The sequence below is a fragment of the Polypterus senegalus genome, chromosome 5 (assembly GCF_016835505.1).
Source record: "Polypterus senegalus isolate Bchr_013 chromosome 5, ASM1683550v1, whole genome shotgun sequence".
NCBI lineage: Eukaryota > Metazoa > Chordata > Cladistia > Polypteriformes > Polypteridae > Polypterus > Polypterus senegalus.
Genome location: NC_053158.1, coordinates 147,484,350 through 147,500,265, shown reverse-complemented (window position 1 = coordinate 147,500,265; position 15,916 = coordinate 147,484,350). Strand labels below are relative to the sequence as shown.

The following is a 15,916-nucleotide window of genomic DNA, read 5'->3' as shown; positions in this document are numbered from 1 at the left end:
AAATATCAAATAAACATGTGCACTTTTATTCAAGAATTTAACCAAAGGGGAAAAAAAGCATTTGATTTACATGTGGCTGTCAATGAGTTAAAAACTCAAGCTCAAATGTTAATCGACAGGGATTTTATACATATTCTTGAATGGTGCAGAGGTAAGAACTACTGCCTTATAACCTGAAAGTCCCGGGTTCGAGACTGGTTACTCCATGTTTTGAATAGTGAGCTGCTATTATTATTATTATTATTACAATATAATAAAAACATACATTTGATTTGAGTCTGTAACACTCGGTGTAAATTTTGGCTGCTTGTAAAAGTGAGCACTTGTTTTCTTATTATTCAGTTTTATTCTCTCAGTGACTTTCACGTGGTACAACGAACTTGCCTTTCCCTCTTCGAGTTGATGGCATTTATCTCCCTTCTTTTCACAAGAGCAGCGCTGTGGCTGATACCTGCTCAGAACTGTTTGTTGTACCAGCAATCAAAGATATGATGTCCTATGACCACTATCAGGTTGGAGAAAGGCAGGACAGTAGCAACAGACAGCTTCTTCACAGTGCTTTTGCCAGCTAATAGACTGCTGTATGCAACACAACTCTGCTTGGCACCATAAGTAAAATGAGACTTCCACCTGAACCTAAAGTCACATCAGTACATGAGCAATTCACCACACTAGTGTTTAGATCTGACAGCACCGTGCTGACAGTGTATGCACCTAAGCTTTACACCAGCTGTTACAGACTGAAATCAAAGGCTTCTTCTTTTTGGGCGTATACACCCAAAGTAAAATGACAATGCTCTAGAGTATATCCTATATATTATGTCTGAAGGATTCCTTAATAAAATGAAATAAAAAAACACCAGCATTCAGCATCATAGAATGAAATAATGGATAAAGTGTGAGGAAAATATCTTACATGTTTGCAAAAAAACATCCAACCCTTCTGTTCATTAATGTGTTCTGTAAGAAGACTAGTGGAAATTGTTCCATTATATGTATACCACGGCTAACCAAAAGAGAAAGAAAATGAGGAAGACTTAAGAAATTACTATTCAGAACAATTTTAACAAATAAGCAAAAATCTAAATAAGAGAGGAAAATCAATTCAATTCAGGTTGTTTTTGTACAATGCTCTTCATTCAGTGCAGATGCAGAGCACTATGACAGGTTCACAGGTAGATACAAATAGAAACTTTACAAATTACTAATTACATAATGAGTACAAATAAAGACACAATTTTGTTTAAATAGACAGTTAACAAATCAGTTTGATACTGATTAACATAAATGTTGCCCAGCAATATCTATTCATTATATAACAAGATCCTCAGCAGCAGATTCATTACAAGTATAACAAGTCAAAAGGTGTTCTCCTTTGAATTAAATGTTAATACTGATACACCAATCATAATGCAGTAATCGCTAGAGCCTACCCTCTCATCTTTGATGGCTAAAAGTGAGTTTTCATTTCAAGCTGTATTTCGTCTTACCTGTAGTGATACTGAAATAAATAAATGAAGAAATAAATACATGCATACATAAAGATTTTTCCATCCATCCATCTTCTTCCGCTTATCCGGGGTTGGGTCGCGGTAGCAGCAGCTTAAGCAGAGAGGCCCAGACTTCCCTCTCCCGGGCCACTTCTTCCAGCTCTTCCGGGAGAATCCCAAGGCGTTCCCAGGCCAGCCGGGAGACATGGTCCCTCCAGCGTGTCCTGGGTCTTCCCCGGGTCTTCCTCCCGGTTGGATGTGCCCGGAACACCTCACCAGGGAGGCGTCCAGGAGGCATCCTGATCAGATTCCCGAGCCACCTCATCTGACTCCTCTCGGTGTGGAGGAGTAGCGGCTCTACTCTGAGCCCCTCCCGGATGACTGAGCTTCTCACCCTATCTTTAAGGGAAAGCCCATACAGCCAGCAGAGGAAACTCATTTCAGCCACTTGTTATTCACGATCTCATTCTTTCGTTCACTACCCATAGCTCATGACCATAGGTGAGGGTAGAAACGTAGATCGACTGGTAAATTGAGAGCTTTGCCTTACGGCTCAGCACTTTTTTCACCATGACAGACCGATGCGGAGCCCGCATCACTGCGGATGCCGGACCAATCCGCCTGTCGATCTCACGGTCCATTCTTCCCTCACTCGTGAACAAGACCCCGAGATACTTGAACTCCTCCACTTGGGGCAGAATCTCTCCCCCAAACATGAGAGGGCACTCCACCCTTTTCCGGCTGAGGACCATGGTCTCGGATTTGGAGGTGCTGATTCTCATCCCCGCCGCTTCATGCTCAGCTGCGAACTGCTCCAGAGAGAGCTGAAGATCACGGCCTGATGAAGAAAACAGGACAACATCATCTGCAAAAGTCCACCTGAGTCCACCAAACCGGACCCCTTCAACACCCTGGCTGCGCCTACAAATTCTGTCAATAAAAGTTATAAACAGAATCGGTGACAAAGGGCAGCCCTGGCGGAGTCCAACTCTCACTGGAAACGGGCTCGACTTACTGCCGGCAATGCAGACCAAGCTTTGACACCGGTTGTACAGGGACCAAACACCTCTTATCAGGGGGTCCGGTACCCCATACTCCCAGAGCACCCCCCACAGGATTCCCCGAGGGACACGGTCGAACGCCTTTTCCAAGTACACAAAACACATGTAGACTGGTTGGGTAAACTCCCATGCACCCTCCAGAATTCTGCTAAGGGTGTAGAGCTGGTCCACTGTTACGCGACCAGGACGAAAACCACACTGTTCCTCCAGAATCCAAGGTTCGACTATCCGACGGACCCTCTTCTCCAGAATCCCCGAATAGACTTTTCCAGGGAGGCTGAGGAGTGTGATCCCGCTGTCCCTCCGGCCCCTCTTTTTAAAGAGGGGGACCACCACCCCCGTCTGCCAATCCAGAGGCACTGTCCCCGATGTTGCAGAGACGTGTCAACCAAGACAGTCCTACAACATCCAGAGCCTTGAGGAACTCCGGGCGTATCTCATCCACCCCCGGAGCCCTGCCACCAAGGAGTTTTTTGACCACCTCGGTGACCTCAGTCCCAGAGATAGGAGAGCCCGCCTCAGAGTCCCCAGGCTCTGCTTCCTCATTGGAAGGCATGTTAGTGGGATTAAGGAAGTTTTCAAAGTACTCCCCCCACCGACCCACAATGTCCCGAGTCGAGGTCAGCAGCGCACCATCCCCACCATATACGGTGTTGACACTGCACTGCTTCACCCTCCTGAGATGCTGGACGGTGGACCAGAATCTCCTCAAAGCCGTCCGAAAGTCGTTCTCCATAGCCTCTCCAAACCCCTCCTGTGCCCGAGTTTTTGCCTCAGCAACCACCGAAGCCGCATTCCGCTTGGCATGCCGGTACCTATCAACTGCCTCCAGAGACTCACAGGACAAAAAGGTCCTATAGGACTCCTTCTTCAGCTTGACGGCATCCCTCACCGCCGGTGTCCACCAACAGGTTCAGGGATTACCGCCACGACAGGCACCGACCACCTTACGGCCACAGCTCCGGTCAGCCGCCTCAACAATAGAGGCACAGAACATGGCACAGAATTATTTGCAACTGGTAAAATTGATCATTATGATATTTTAACTGTGAGTACACCTTTAGAAGAAGGCAGAGTAGAAAAGAGATGGAAACAGGAAGTTCGGGAGGGTTTGTAGAAAAAAGAATGACAAGTAATTTTATGGCAGCACAAATTTGCAAGGGGAAAAAATGGTATGAAAATGCCTCCCAACGAGCAGAGAATACAAGTAGACCATACAGGAAACTTTCAGGGTTTACCCTTAATTGAAAGTTAAATGTTATTAAAAAATCTGAAGTGTGCTCCCCTCGGCTTTCTCGTGTACTGAATAGTGGAAAAGGTCATCAAAACCACTTCCAGTTGCGCAATATTTCTCAAATATCATATCTCATTGTTTCTCATCATAACTAATTGATATTATCGATACACAATCATTTATTTCTATTTATAATCAAACTTTGTATTAAAATGATATTTTCGCACTTAGGGATGTCGAAAATAGTTGATTTTTTTCATGATTATATATGTACAGGGTGGTCCAGATCTAATTATGCAGATCCAGATCATCTGGATGACTTTGATTTATGCGGGAACAAGTCCAGTTCAGCGCAAAGACAATTCTTCATGTCATCAGTTCATACACTTCTGAAGTTCCGGGATTTTTCGGGTGATTTTCTATGTAATAAATTTAATAAATTATAGTGTAATGAAAATTGCATAATTAGATCTGGACTACCCTATATTACATAGATTACATGCAATGTAAAAAACCTTATACTCAACTAAAAACACAGGAAAAGTTTTAGTATTATATGATATTTGTTGCAATAAATTTCTATAGATAAAACTATATTTGGCTACATTAAATTATGATAATGATGGTGGAAATAGAAAAAAAATCATAAAATTAAATGCGTTACCAGGAACATAACGGGGACATAGCAGCTTATTGTTTCCAGTTCATCTTTATATTTACATAACACATTCAATGTTTACACATTTTTATTAAATTGATGATGTATAAATTAAAATAAATTTAATAATAGTTATTGAAAGAATATGTGTTATATTGAGTACAGTTTTTAATATCGTATACACATTTATATTTCCATGATACAAAAATTTCGGATGGTTGTTTGTTTCGTGCCTTGCACCCTATGTTGGCTGTGATTGGCTCAAGCAGACCCCCGTGACCCTGTAGTTAGGATATAGTGGGTTGGATAATGGTTGGTTGGTTGTTTAAATTAAATACTGCTTCCAGTTGGGTAGTTTTTCTCAAATTTCATATCTGTTTGCTTTTTATGAGTATAAATATCTACACAAAATTTGAATCATCTATCAGTAATTATAACCATAGTTTACTTGACAATTCATGTATGTCTGTAGTACTAGGTTGTTGTACCGTGTTAGCCATTATGAATGTAGAGAAAAGCCAAGCAAAATGAAACCTTTTATTGGCTAACTAAAAAGATTACAATATGCAAGCTTTCGAGGCAACTTAGGCCCCTTCTTCAGGCAAGATGTAATCATTACATCTTGCCTGAAGAAGGGGCCTGAGTTGCCTCGAAAGCTTGCATATTGTAATCTTTTTAGTTAGCCAATAAAAGGTGTCATTTTGCTTGGCTTTTCTTGACAATTCATGAAAGTATTCAGCTAAAGTACTACTTCCAGTTGCGTGATTTTTCTGAAATTTCATATCTACTTATTTTTCATCATTTCTAAGATCCACACAACATTTGAATCATATATCTTTATTTATAGCCATAGTTTACTTGAAAAAATCTGAAATGTGTTCAGGTAAAGTACCACTTCTGGTTGCTGGAAGTGGCCCAAAAGTTGATAGGATTCCTTATTTTTAATATAAAGCAGGTGTACAAAAACTCATTAGAGTTATTGTGTTTACACACAGACAGACATAATTTCAAAAATTGTATTTTGGAACTCCGAAAGGTCTAAAACATCAAGATTCATCAAAATCTCAAGGTCAAATTTTTTCATGATTCCTATACTTTCACTATACTATGTATATGAGAAAGTAAAAAGAGGAGACTAGTTTATCCCATTTAGACTTACAGCCAAGGTGTTTCTCAACCAGTCACCAAATCTGTATTGTCTGGGAAATAATAGGAACAAATCTAAATGTTGCATATCGTAGGGTCTGCAAATAATATCTTGGAAAAAGTGCGTAGTAACGGGGGGATTCCATAATATCGAGCTAGACTATAATGAGGAATCAAACCATGATTGTAATGGACAGAATATAGGTGCCCAGTGGTAAAAATTTTAAGTTGGAAAAGGGCAAAATCAGCATCTGATTTAAGATAGAATAAGTTAGTAGTTTTCAAATGAGATATTTCCCCTCTTCAAATAAAACTAGTAAGTAGGACTGGATGAGTACAATGCTGGAAAATGAAAGAGGAATCATATAGCTAATGAAATTGATATGGGAGTGTAATGTTCAATTAGACAGAGGCAACATGAGCTTAAAGAGAAAGATCAGTTTTAAACTAAAATGTCAATGACCTTTTCATTTATTTGAATACATACCGGTAATTGTGGAATACAATTAATTTTAATTTGTGGAAAATGACTACACATAGATTACAAAATTGTGATGGTTATGTCAGGAGAGGTCAGTTGGGTTGCACAGATTATTAACAGGAAATAGAACAGAATTAGACCAATTGATGTTGTAGTCTGAAACTGTGATGAATGTATCAAACAGGTACAAGACTGAAAATATATCCATTGCAGCATTATTTAAAAACAAGAGCATTGTCTGCATATAAGAAAACAGAGTAATGGGAATTTTGTATTGTGATTGGAGTGATATAATTTAAAGAGCAAATAGAAGATTCCAGCAGATCAAGGGGAAGAGTAGACAAACAGAAGGCCTGACAAGAGCCCCTTTTTACAGGTAAAGAAGGAGACATGTCAGAATTGATAAGCATGACTGCTGTAGGTGATTAGTGTAAGGACCACGATAATATTTTTGCAAAAACCTATTTATTGTAAGATTATTCAAAAGTGTGATCAATCTAATTTGTCAAAAGCTTTTCCAGCCTCATGAGATAATAGAGCCACAGGAGTTTTTATGGCATAAGACATAATTGTAATGTATACAGGTAAAATTCTCTTACAACGAACTGCCAGGGACCTAAAAAATATTTTGTTGTAATGAAAATTTAGTTGTAATAAGATTCTGTATTTCTTGCTATAGTGCTTTCTTTTACTTGCGTCCAGGCATTTGCAATTATTTCAGTAACTTCTTTCACGTTAATTTTAATCTTCTCCTGTCTACCAGTTATGCTGACGAGAATTTTTCTCAACATTTCCTTGGGATAATGCAGTTTTAGGGTGCGAATTATGCCCAAACCCAATGGCTAAAGCACTGCTGTGCAATTGGGTGGGAGGAATTCAACGTGAACATTATCTAAATGCGGAAGCATGTTGTGGGCAGCGCAGTTATCAATCAGAAGCCAAATCATCCTTTTCTTCTTCATATTGTGAGGTTTCTGAACTCTTTTCGGATCCCCCCAACCAACAGGAACATCACGCTGAAGTGCATCCCGAAGCGTGATTGCCACGTCTGTGGAAGATTGTTTGTCTGTTACAGGGGTAAGGCAACAGCAGGCTCACAGTGCTTCAGTGAAGCACCACAGAAGCGAATCCTAAAAGATTGTGAGCACGCTATAAATTCCCGTTTTACACCCCAAAACTCGAGGCTGAGTCTCAGTACTTCAATAAAACTAGCTTTATTAAGCTTGAAACAGGAACAGCATGGTTATTTATTGTAGCATGATCTGCCACTCTCCTATACTCAGACACAGCAGTCATGCAGGGTCGTGGCCAGGTTAGTGGCCAAGTAATCCTGTTCTGTGCATTTACAATGTTCCTTGCATCACCCATCGAGATCTTTTCTGTTTGCTTTGGTGAAGAGCTGCAGCTGAGCTGTAAGCCTGCTGTTTGCCCCGGCAACAGGTAAACAGTCTTCCACAGACATGGTGATTGCACTTTGTGATGCGCTTCGGCATGTTGTCCAGCTGGGGGAGGTCCCAAGAGAGTTTAGAAACCTCACATTTTCTTGAATGAGTACCGCATTAATAGGAATGTCGATGGCAAAATTTTCTTTTTGCCACAATCGATACCTGCAAAAATGTTAATTTTTTTTTTTTCTAATATGAATTGTTATTGTTTTTTCGTGTCTGCCGTTTCTATGGGAGTGTGACAGTGAGTTAAATTCCAATGGATGTTTTTCAAATGTTGACCAGCAATAAGCAAAAGGTAGCACTGAAAACTCCTGAAAACAAAAACAGCAAAAAAACAGTACAAGGAAAGTTAGAAGAAAGAATTTTTTTTACAGTGTTTCTGTTTGGGGATTATTGTGCACATGTGAGCTGCGACCACAGAACTAACTGCTCTGTGGATGATTCATTCCAAAATTATTCCAAAGTATTTTGGGCACTTTGTTGTAATGAAAGTATCTGCTGAATGTACTTCATAGTAACGAGATTTCTATAGACTCGTGTCATATGGGGAAACTGTTGGGACCATAAAAGTACTTTGTTGTAAAGATATTCGTTGTAATGGAATTTTACCTGTAGTAATCTATGTATACATTGTCTAAAAGTGGTGAGGCATGGATAAAGTATAACCTGGGTGTGTTACTTTACCAACACTAATTTTATAAGAATAATTTTAACTTTTTTTCTCACGTGAATCAAAACATGTGATTTTTTTCATTTTGAATTCTAATATCTAATAAGACTTTCTCTATCATGCAAGGATGTTAATTGACAAATGTTCAAAATTTACATCCATCATCCAACCCGCTATATCCTAACACAGGGTCAAAGGGGTCTGCTGGAGCCAATCCCAGCCAGCACAGGGTGCAAGGCAAGAAACAAACGCCAGGCAGGTCGCCAGCCCACCGCAGGACGCACACACACACACACACACATTAGGGACAATTTAGGATTGCCAATGCACCTAACCTGCATGTCTTTGGACTGTGGAAGGAAACCGGAGTACCCGGAGGAAACCCACGCAGACATGGGGAGAAAATGCAAACTCCACGCAGGGAGGACCCGGGAAGCCAACCCGGGTCTCCTAACTGCGAGGCAGCAGCGCTACCACTGCGGCACCGTGCCGCCCTTCAAAATTTACAATACATATACACTCACCTAAAGGATTATTAGGAACACCATACTAATACGGTGTTTGACCCCCTTTCGCCTTCAGAACTGCCTTAATTCTACGTGGCATTGATTCAACAAGGTGCTGAAAGCATTCTTTACAAATGTTAGCCCATATTGATAGGATAGCATCTTGCATTTGATGGAGATTTGTGGGATGCACATCCAGGGCACGAAGCTCCCGTTCCACCACATCCCAAAGATGCTCTTTTGGGTTGAGATCTGGTGACTGTGGGGGCCATTTTAGTACAGTGAAGTTATTGTCATTTTCAAGAAACCAATTTGAAATGATTCGAGCTTTGTGACATGGTGCATTATCCTGCTGGAAGTAGCCATCAGAGGATGGGTACATGGTGGTCATGAAGGGATGGACATGGTCAGAAACAATGCTCAGGTAGCCCATGGCATTTAAACGATGCCCAATTGGCACTAAGGGGCCTAAAGTGTGCCAAGAAAACATCCCCCACACCATTACACCACCACCACCAGCCTACACAGTGGTAACAAGGCATGATGGATCCATGTTCTCATTCTGTTTACGCCAAATTCTGACTCTACCATTTGAATGTCTCAACAGAAATCGAGACTCATCAGACCAGGCAACATTTTTCCAGTCTTCAACTGTCCAATTTTGGTGAGCTTGTGCAAATTGTAGCCTCTTTTTCCTATTTGTAGTGGAGATGAGTGATACCCGGTGGGGTCTTCTGCTGTTGTAGCCCATCTGCCTCAAGGTTGTGCGTGTTGTGGCTTCACAAATGCTTTGCTGCATACCTCGGTTGTAACGAGTGGCTATTTCAGTCAAAGTTGCTCTTCTATCAGCTTGAATCAGTCCGCCCATTCTCCTCTGACCTCTAGCATCAACAAGGCATTTTAAGCCCACAGGACTGCCGCATACTGGATGTTTTTCCCTTTTCACACCATTCTTTGTAAACCCTAGAAGTGGTTGTGCGTGAAAATCCCAGTAACTGAGCAGATTGTGAAATACTCAGACCGGCCCATCTGGCACCAACAACCATGCCACGCTCAAAATTGCTTAAATCACCTTTCTTTCCCATTCTGACATTCAGTTTGGAGTTCAGGAGATTGTCTTGACCAGGACCACACCTCTAAATGCATTGAAGCAACTGCCATGTGATTGGTTGATTAGATAATTGCATTAATGAGAAATTGAACAGGTGTTCCTAATAATGCTTTAGGTGAGTGTATATTTACATTGTATACTGTATATATGGGGGGAATGTCTCACCTAAAAAGTAAAAGTTTACAGTATTCCACTGTACTTGCCCTTAGGAATATCCATCTTAACAGTTAGTTGTAGTCTGCAAGCATACTGGGACTCTACTTGCCTTGGTATTCTATTTGTATTTCAGAAATGTCCTGAGGGAAACATTTGCCTTGCTTATTCATGAATACTCTTAGACTTCAAGGTAAAAAGTCCAAATATCAATTGAAAAAAAATAATTTTACACTTTGACATCTGATCACAATCTGGCATGGATCTGTGCCTCAGACAGGGAGCAGGCTCTTCTCTCAACATTTTCAAATGTTTTTCAATAATCTCTGGAATATGCATTTTATGCTCCTCTGGTAAGTTATAAAATGTTAACAAACAAAAAGAAAAATTGATCCTTAATTAAACATTTAAAAACCCATATGCCTTAATAAGGCTTTATATACTAAAATCTACTTCATAAAAGGTAATTTTTCAAAAAACTATGAGTAAAAGAAAAATTCTACATTTACATTTTAGAAATAAGCATGAAATTGTATTTTTAAAACAACCCTATATTGCTCTTTCACAAAATCTTTGTTAACCAATGTAATCAGACTTGCTCGCTAGCAATTTTACATTGCTATTGATTAATAAGTGTCAATAGTTCTGGCACGAGTAAGGGTCTTTTTCCTGCTTGAGCATTAGTGAAACTACTGCAGTAGTAAGTCCTAAAACGTCAATAGAAGCTCTCACAGTATACTGTCAATTCCAGGACTATTTACATTTTCTCAGAAAATGGGTAGCATTACACAGTTCTTGAGCTGTACTCTGTGCACCCAGGAGTTCTGCCTCTGTCGTAGAGAATTGCAATAAATAGACTGTAGATAAAAATTAGGTAATGGATTGATGGGAGATATTTTCCTGAGCAGAAAACAATGTGGTACAGAAAGAGGCTAATTCTACATTGATTTGCTTATGCCCTGTTGTGATCTGGCCATTATACCCTTTTAACTCAAATGTGTTCAAGGGAATTTAGCTGCAAAGCTAAAAGCTGACTGGGCAAAGTTGCATGACAGTGAACATGATTGCTATGCATCTAAAATTTAAACATTTTTATTAGCAGTGCATTTATCTGAGCCTTGACAGCTGAAATGTATGCACAGAAGTTACTGTCACGTTTAAGAGTACAAGAAAGCTCTGACTCTATTTTTATTGATTTTTTTAATTTTAATTAAAAGCAAACAACAATCGATGCAATCAAATCAAACTTAACAAAACCAAAATTCCACCCCCACCCAAAAGAAAGAAAGAGAGGAGAGCCAGCCAGCAAAGCAAAACTTTAAAGCAACAAAGAAGGAAGAACATGCTTTTCCCCGATGTAGAAGCTTATTCTAAAATGTTATTGATTAGATCTTGCTATATTTTAAGAAAGTTTTGACCAGATCCTCTGAGTGAGAAATTGATTTTTTTCCAATTTAAGATAGTGTAGGACATCGGTTACCCACTGACTTTAAAGATGGTAGGTTGGGATTCTTCCAGTTCAGCAAAATAAGTATACTTCTAGTAGTAAGGTAAAGCAATTATGATTTGTTTGAAAGTGCTATTGTGGGGCATGTTATCACAGTGTTTTACCATATTTGTGTTTTATAATTTAATGCAAAGCATGTATAGTCAATTTTCTGTTTGACTTTGGATGAATAATGCTATAATCCTATTACAGCAGCATATATAGTTGCTTCTTCTCCACATTGAGAGGAACTAAGTAAGGTGATTTGGTCTCCTAGAGACGGTAAAACTTTGATAGCTCTAAAAGAAGGTGTATAGGATATGGCTCATTGAGATAAAACTCAAGAGACATATGGTTGCTTGTTGTAAGAAAATGAGGTGCAAACACGCAGCAATCTGTTACAATCATTTCTGTTAGTTGTAAAGACCCTCTGTTACAATTTCTTCAGTCAGACTGCAAAGCAGTTACATCTTCATATCTGACACTATTAGCTTGTAATTTCACTGAAACATTTTTAACATTATGACAAAACTGACTAAATCTAACTTTCTTTTCATATAGGTTCAAGATCCCCATGAATGTTGAAGATATATCAACATTTGGAGATGGCAACAGAGAGCTTTTTATTAAGTCTAGCTGTTACAGCATCATTCCTATTATTGTCAATGAATCTGGAGCCACAATCAGCTGGGTGTTTTCATCTGAACCAAAAAGCATCTCCTTTAGTGTAGTCTATCAAGAATTTATGGAAGCTCCTGTGGAAAAAAGTAAGGTAAGATACAGCTTTAAAAATACCTATAAATAAACATTTATTTTCATTTAACGTACTGTGATGTAAAGTCAAGACCACATTTGTTATTTTTGTGTTGCTATTCCAGTTTTATAAGAAATAATTACACAAGTAAAACATAGTCACTTATTTTGTTTATCGTTCTGTATAAGCAGTTCTAAAATGAGATTAAAGGAATGAGTAGTCTATTTTCATTTGTAAAATTTCTTCTTTTTAAAAATATCATTAACAGTGTCAAGGCAAATAACTTAGCTGTAACTATTTATAATTAATATACAGTTAGTGCCTTTAAATTTACATTATAGATACTTTGTTTCATGTCTTCTGTTAATATTCATTGTTGCTGCTTTAAGCAAAGTGGAGTCATTAGTATGATTTCTTATAATGTTAACTAATTTAATAGTAGTTTAGATGTAATTCTGGTTTCAGCAGTAGTTCGCTTATATTGCTGATTAAAACCAGTTGTTTAATTTAAGATATACTGGAATTTTCTACTTTTATATCCATTCATTTTTTTTCTGGTTCAGATTATGGAGCCAAATGATATCCTGGTGACAGCAGCAGCAGCAGCTGCTATTGAAGGTGCACTGAGCTAAAATATTTTTTTTTTTTATCATTAAACAAAGGTTCTCTCATCTAGGCTGAAAAATATTAATCAGTCATGTGCCATAGAGGTGTACCATTTATATGAATGTAGTGCTGGGCGGTATACCGGTTCATACCAAAAAACGTTTTGTATTTTTGTTATGATATGGATTTTTCTTATACCGCAACACCAGTTTAAATAGCCTGAACAACATTCAGAACGTGGCGCAGCGGGAAACTGTTTAAGGGGGGACCTTTTTCACTGCTGCACTGCTAAGCGCGCATGCAATGGAGTACATGCGTTAGTGGAGGTATTGAATAGTGAAAATGGACAGAGAACATTCTGAAACTAAAGCTGTAGCAGACGATGAAGTTGAACATGATGATACAGAAGAACTTTTGCCGAAAAAAGGAGCCTTGTCTGTTGTCTGGAGATACTTTGGTTTTAAAAGGTTGGATGTGGACCATTATGTTCAAATGTTTGAATACTGTTTCTATACTACTGGATAATACAGCTAGCCAAGTTGTACTTATTTTATTTTTTTTCAATACTGTGTAATGTACCTGGGTTTTGTGTAATAGTGTGACGACATGTTGAATTTATACTTGACATTTCTACTTTATTCTCGCAGTTAATGAGAAATTAAAGTCGACATGTTGACTTTATTCTCATAATTTATCATTAAAGTAGAACATCGTAAACTAAACTTCATCTTAAAAAGAATATTTAATTTACTAAATTTTCTCAGACCCCATCATAAGTTAATGTAGCACATTAAATGCTTTGTATTAAGTGTTCCCCAAGCCATATTAATCACTATGTGCTTCTTAAACTGCGGCAGCAATCATCACACAGAATACATTAATTTCATGATAATCCTACACACTGAACATTCAGAATGCAAAGATACAAGCTTGATATCATTTTCATGATGAAATACATTAAAGTATGTATTAATCATGTGGGGGCACGATGGCGTGGAGGTTCCACTGCTGCCTTGCAGCAAGGGGGTCCAGGGCGTTCCCTGCCTTGAATTTGTATGTTTTTCTGATGGTTTTACTCGGAGTGCTTCAGTTTCCTTTCAAAGTCATGTAGGATGTGGGGTTTTGTTATGCTATATTGACCCTGCTAGTGTATGTGTTGCTCATATTCACCCAGCGATGTGCTGTGTAAAATAAAATTGTTCAGTAAAAAGGCTCTATATTTTGACTGCATCTGTCATGCAATGTGATTCCTTCTCTTCATTAGTGCCAACCCCTTGAAAACTATCACTTTATGGGGCCATGCAAACCTGTATTAGTACTTGTGTGCACATTAAAATTTTTTTTTTTTTTTTTTTTGTAAAATGTACAATTTTAATGACAGTGGAATAGGTTATTCTTAGCCAGTCTACTGCAGTAACTACAGTGGAAAATGTGGTTAACATTCACTCATGCATGGAAAAAAAAACACAGTTAAATACCGTGAAAGCTTTATAATTTTGAAAAATACCGTAATATAGAATACCGTCCAACACTATATGAATGAACATGAATTGCCAATGCATAGTGGAAGATAATAAAAAAATTAATTATAGAATGTTGCCTAGAGACATTTTGGACTGTATACCATAATATTGCAGTTTCATTTTCAGTCATTGTAGGATCCTGAGCAAATTTAACATGTTGAAAAAAACCATCAACTAAGTAACACAGTATAAATGAATTTTCCAAACTCATTGTGACTATTTCTAATTAGAGCACTTGTTCTTTCCTTAAAATATTGTTTTGAATCTCTTTCAATTAACTATCCCAAAGAGTTCCTAGAAGCTTTTTAAAATGAATTGTTTAAGAATCACTCATTTTCAAAAGTATTTTCAATTAGTCAAGGCATTTTTCTCTATATTACAATAAATATTTTACACTGTCAGAGAGTCAGAGTCAGCAGTTTTATTAAAGCTCACTTGCAACATATTTAAATTTCTCATGGATCTACAATCTTGATTTGAATCATATTAACGGGCACTGATTGTGTGGAATTTGAATATTCTGCCTGTGTCTTTGTGTTTTCTTCTGGATGTTCCCTTTTTCCTTCCACATCCCCAAAAAAGTGCTACTTAAATGGATTGCTGACACTGCTAGAATTTGGTGTCTATGTGAATAGCCCTGTGATACAATGGTGCCCCACCCAGGGATGTTTCCTGTCTCTTGGCCAGTGCAGCCAGAATAGGTTTATGTTTTCTATGATTGATAGTTGGATTAGTTGGGAATGAGAATATCATGTTATACTTTATGCTGTAATTTATAATGTAAAGAGGCTGTAAACCTGCAGTTGTTGTGGATTGTCTGAGAAGAGCAGCATGTTGTAAGTATTTTATATCAATGCATTTGTTGATAACAACAGAGTTGATTTAAGATGTCAAATCATTACTTTTTTTTTTGTTTAAATGAATATATCTGCCTAGATACCTTTTGTATTTAAAATTTTGTGTGATCTGTTTTTGTTTGCATTGCTCTGCAAAAGTTTGCATTGTGCTTCAAAAGTAAACTAATACGTTTACATTCTTAGCAGCTGATCAGGTTTCTTATAGGAGAATTGTGTCCTACCACTTCTATCCATCCATCCATTTACTAACCCGCTTCTACAGAAATTCATATACTGCTAAGTTCTACACTATTGTATATACTGTTGTTGTTATTGGTGTAAATGACCCGATGTGCTGAAATCTGGTGGCACTAAGTTACAGTACTCTATTTTTGTTTGTTGCCCCTGATCACACTTTAATAGTTTGTCATTGTTTAATTGGAAACTTCTTCACTGATTATCAAGTTATTGCCAAACACTGTCAGCCAACAGAGACATCTTGTGGAAATAATTGGAAATTCATAAAATGCAGCATAGATGGTTTTGACCAGTTCTCCTCAGTCCACACAACATTTTCTCAGCACAAGCTAGTTTATCTTTTTTATTCTTCATGCTGATGAGAGGCCTGGTCGCTGTCTTTATTTTAGTGATGTGGGTTAGTTTTTACTGATAAAGAATGATTGCAATATGGCTATTCTATTATTGGATAAGTAGTGAGATTGTAATTTTGATTACAAGTGTACATTACAATAA

The 15,916-nt window shown here is 38.2% G+C and overlaps 1 protein-coding gene across 2 annotated transcripts in view; it reads left to right on the top strand.

Moving 5' to 3' along the window:
- LOC120529572 (FYVE and coiled-coil domain-containing protein 1-like) overlaps positions 1 to 15,916 on the top strand; it is a 238,352-nt gene that overhangs the window by 204,521 nt on the left and 17,915 nt on the right. For both annotated transcript variants that reach the window (XM_039753478.1, XM_039753479.1), the window contains one exon: positions 12,006 to 12,216. In XM_039753478.1, coding sequence (XP_039609412.1) covers positions 12,006 to 12,216 — 211 coding nt within the window. The remainder of the gene's footprint in view (positions 1 to 12,005; positions 12,217 to 15,916) is intronic.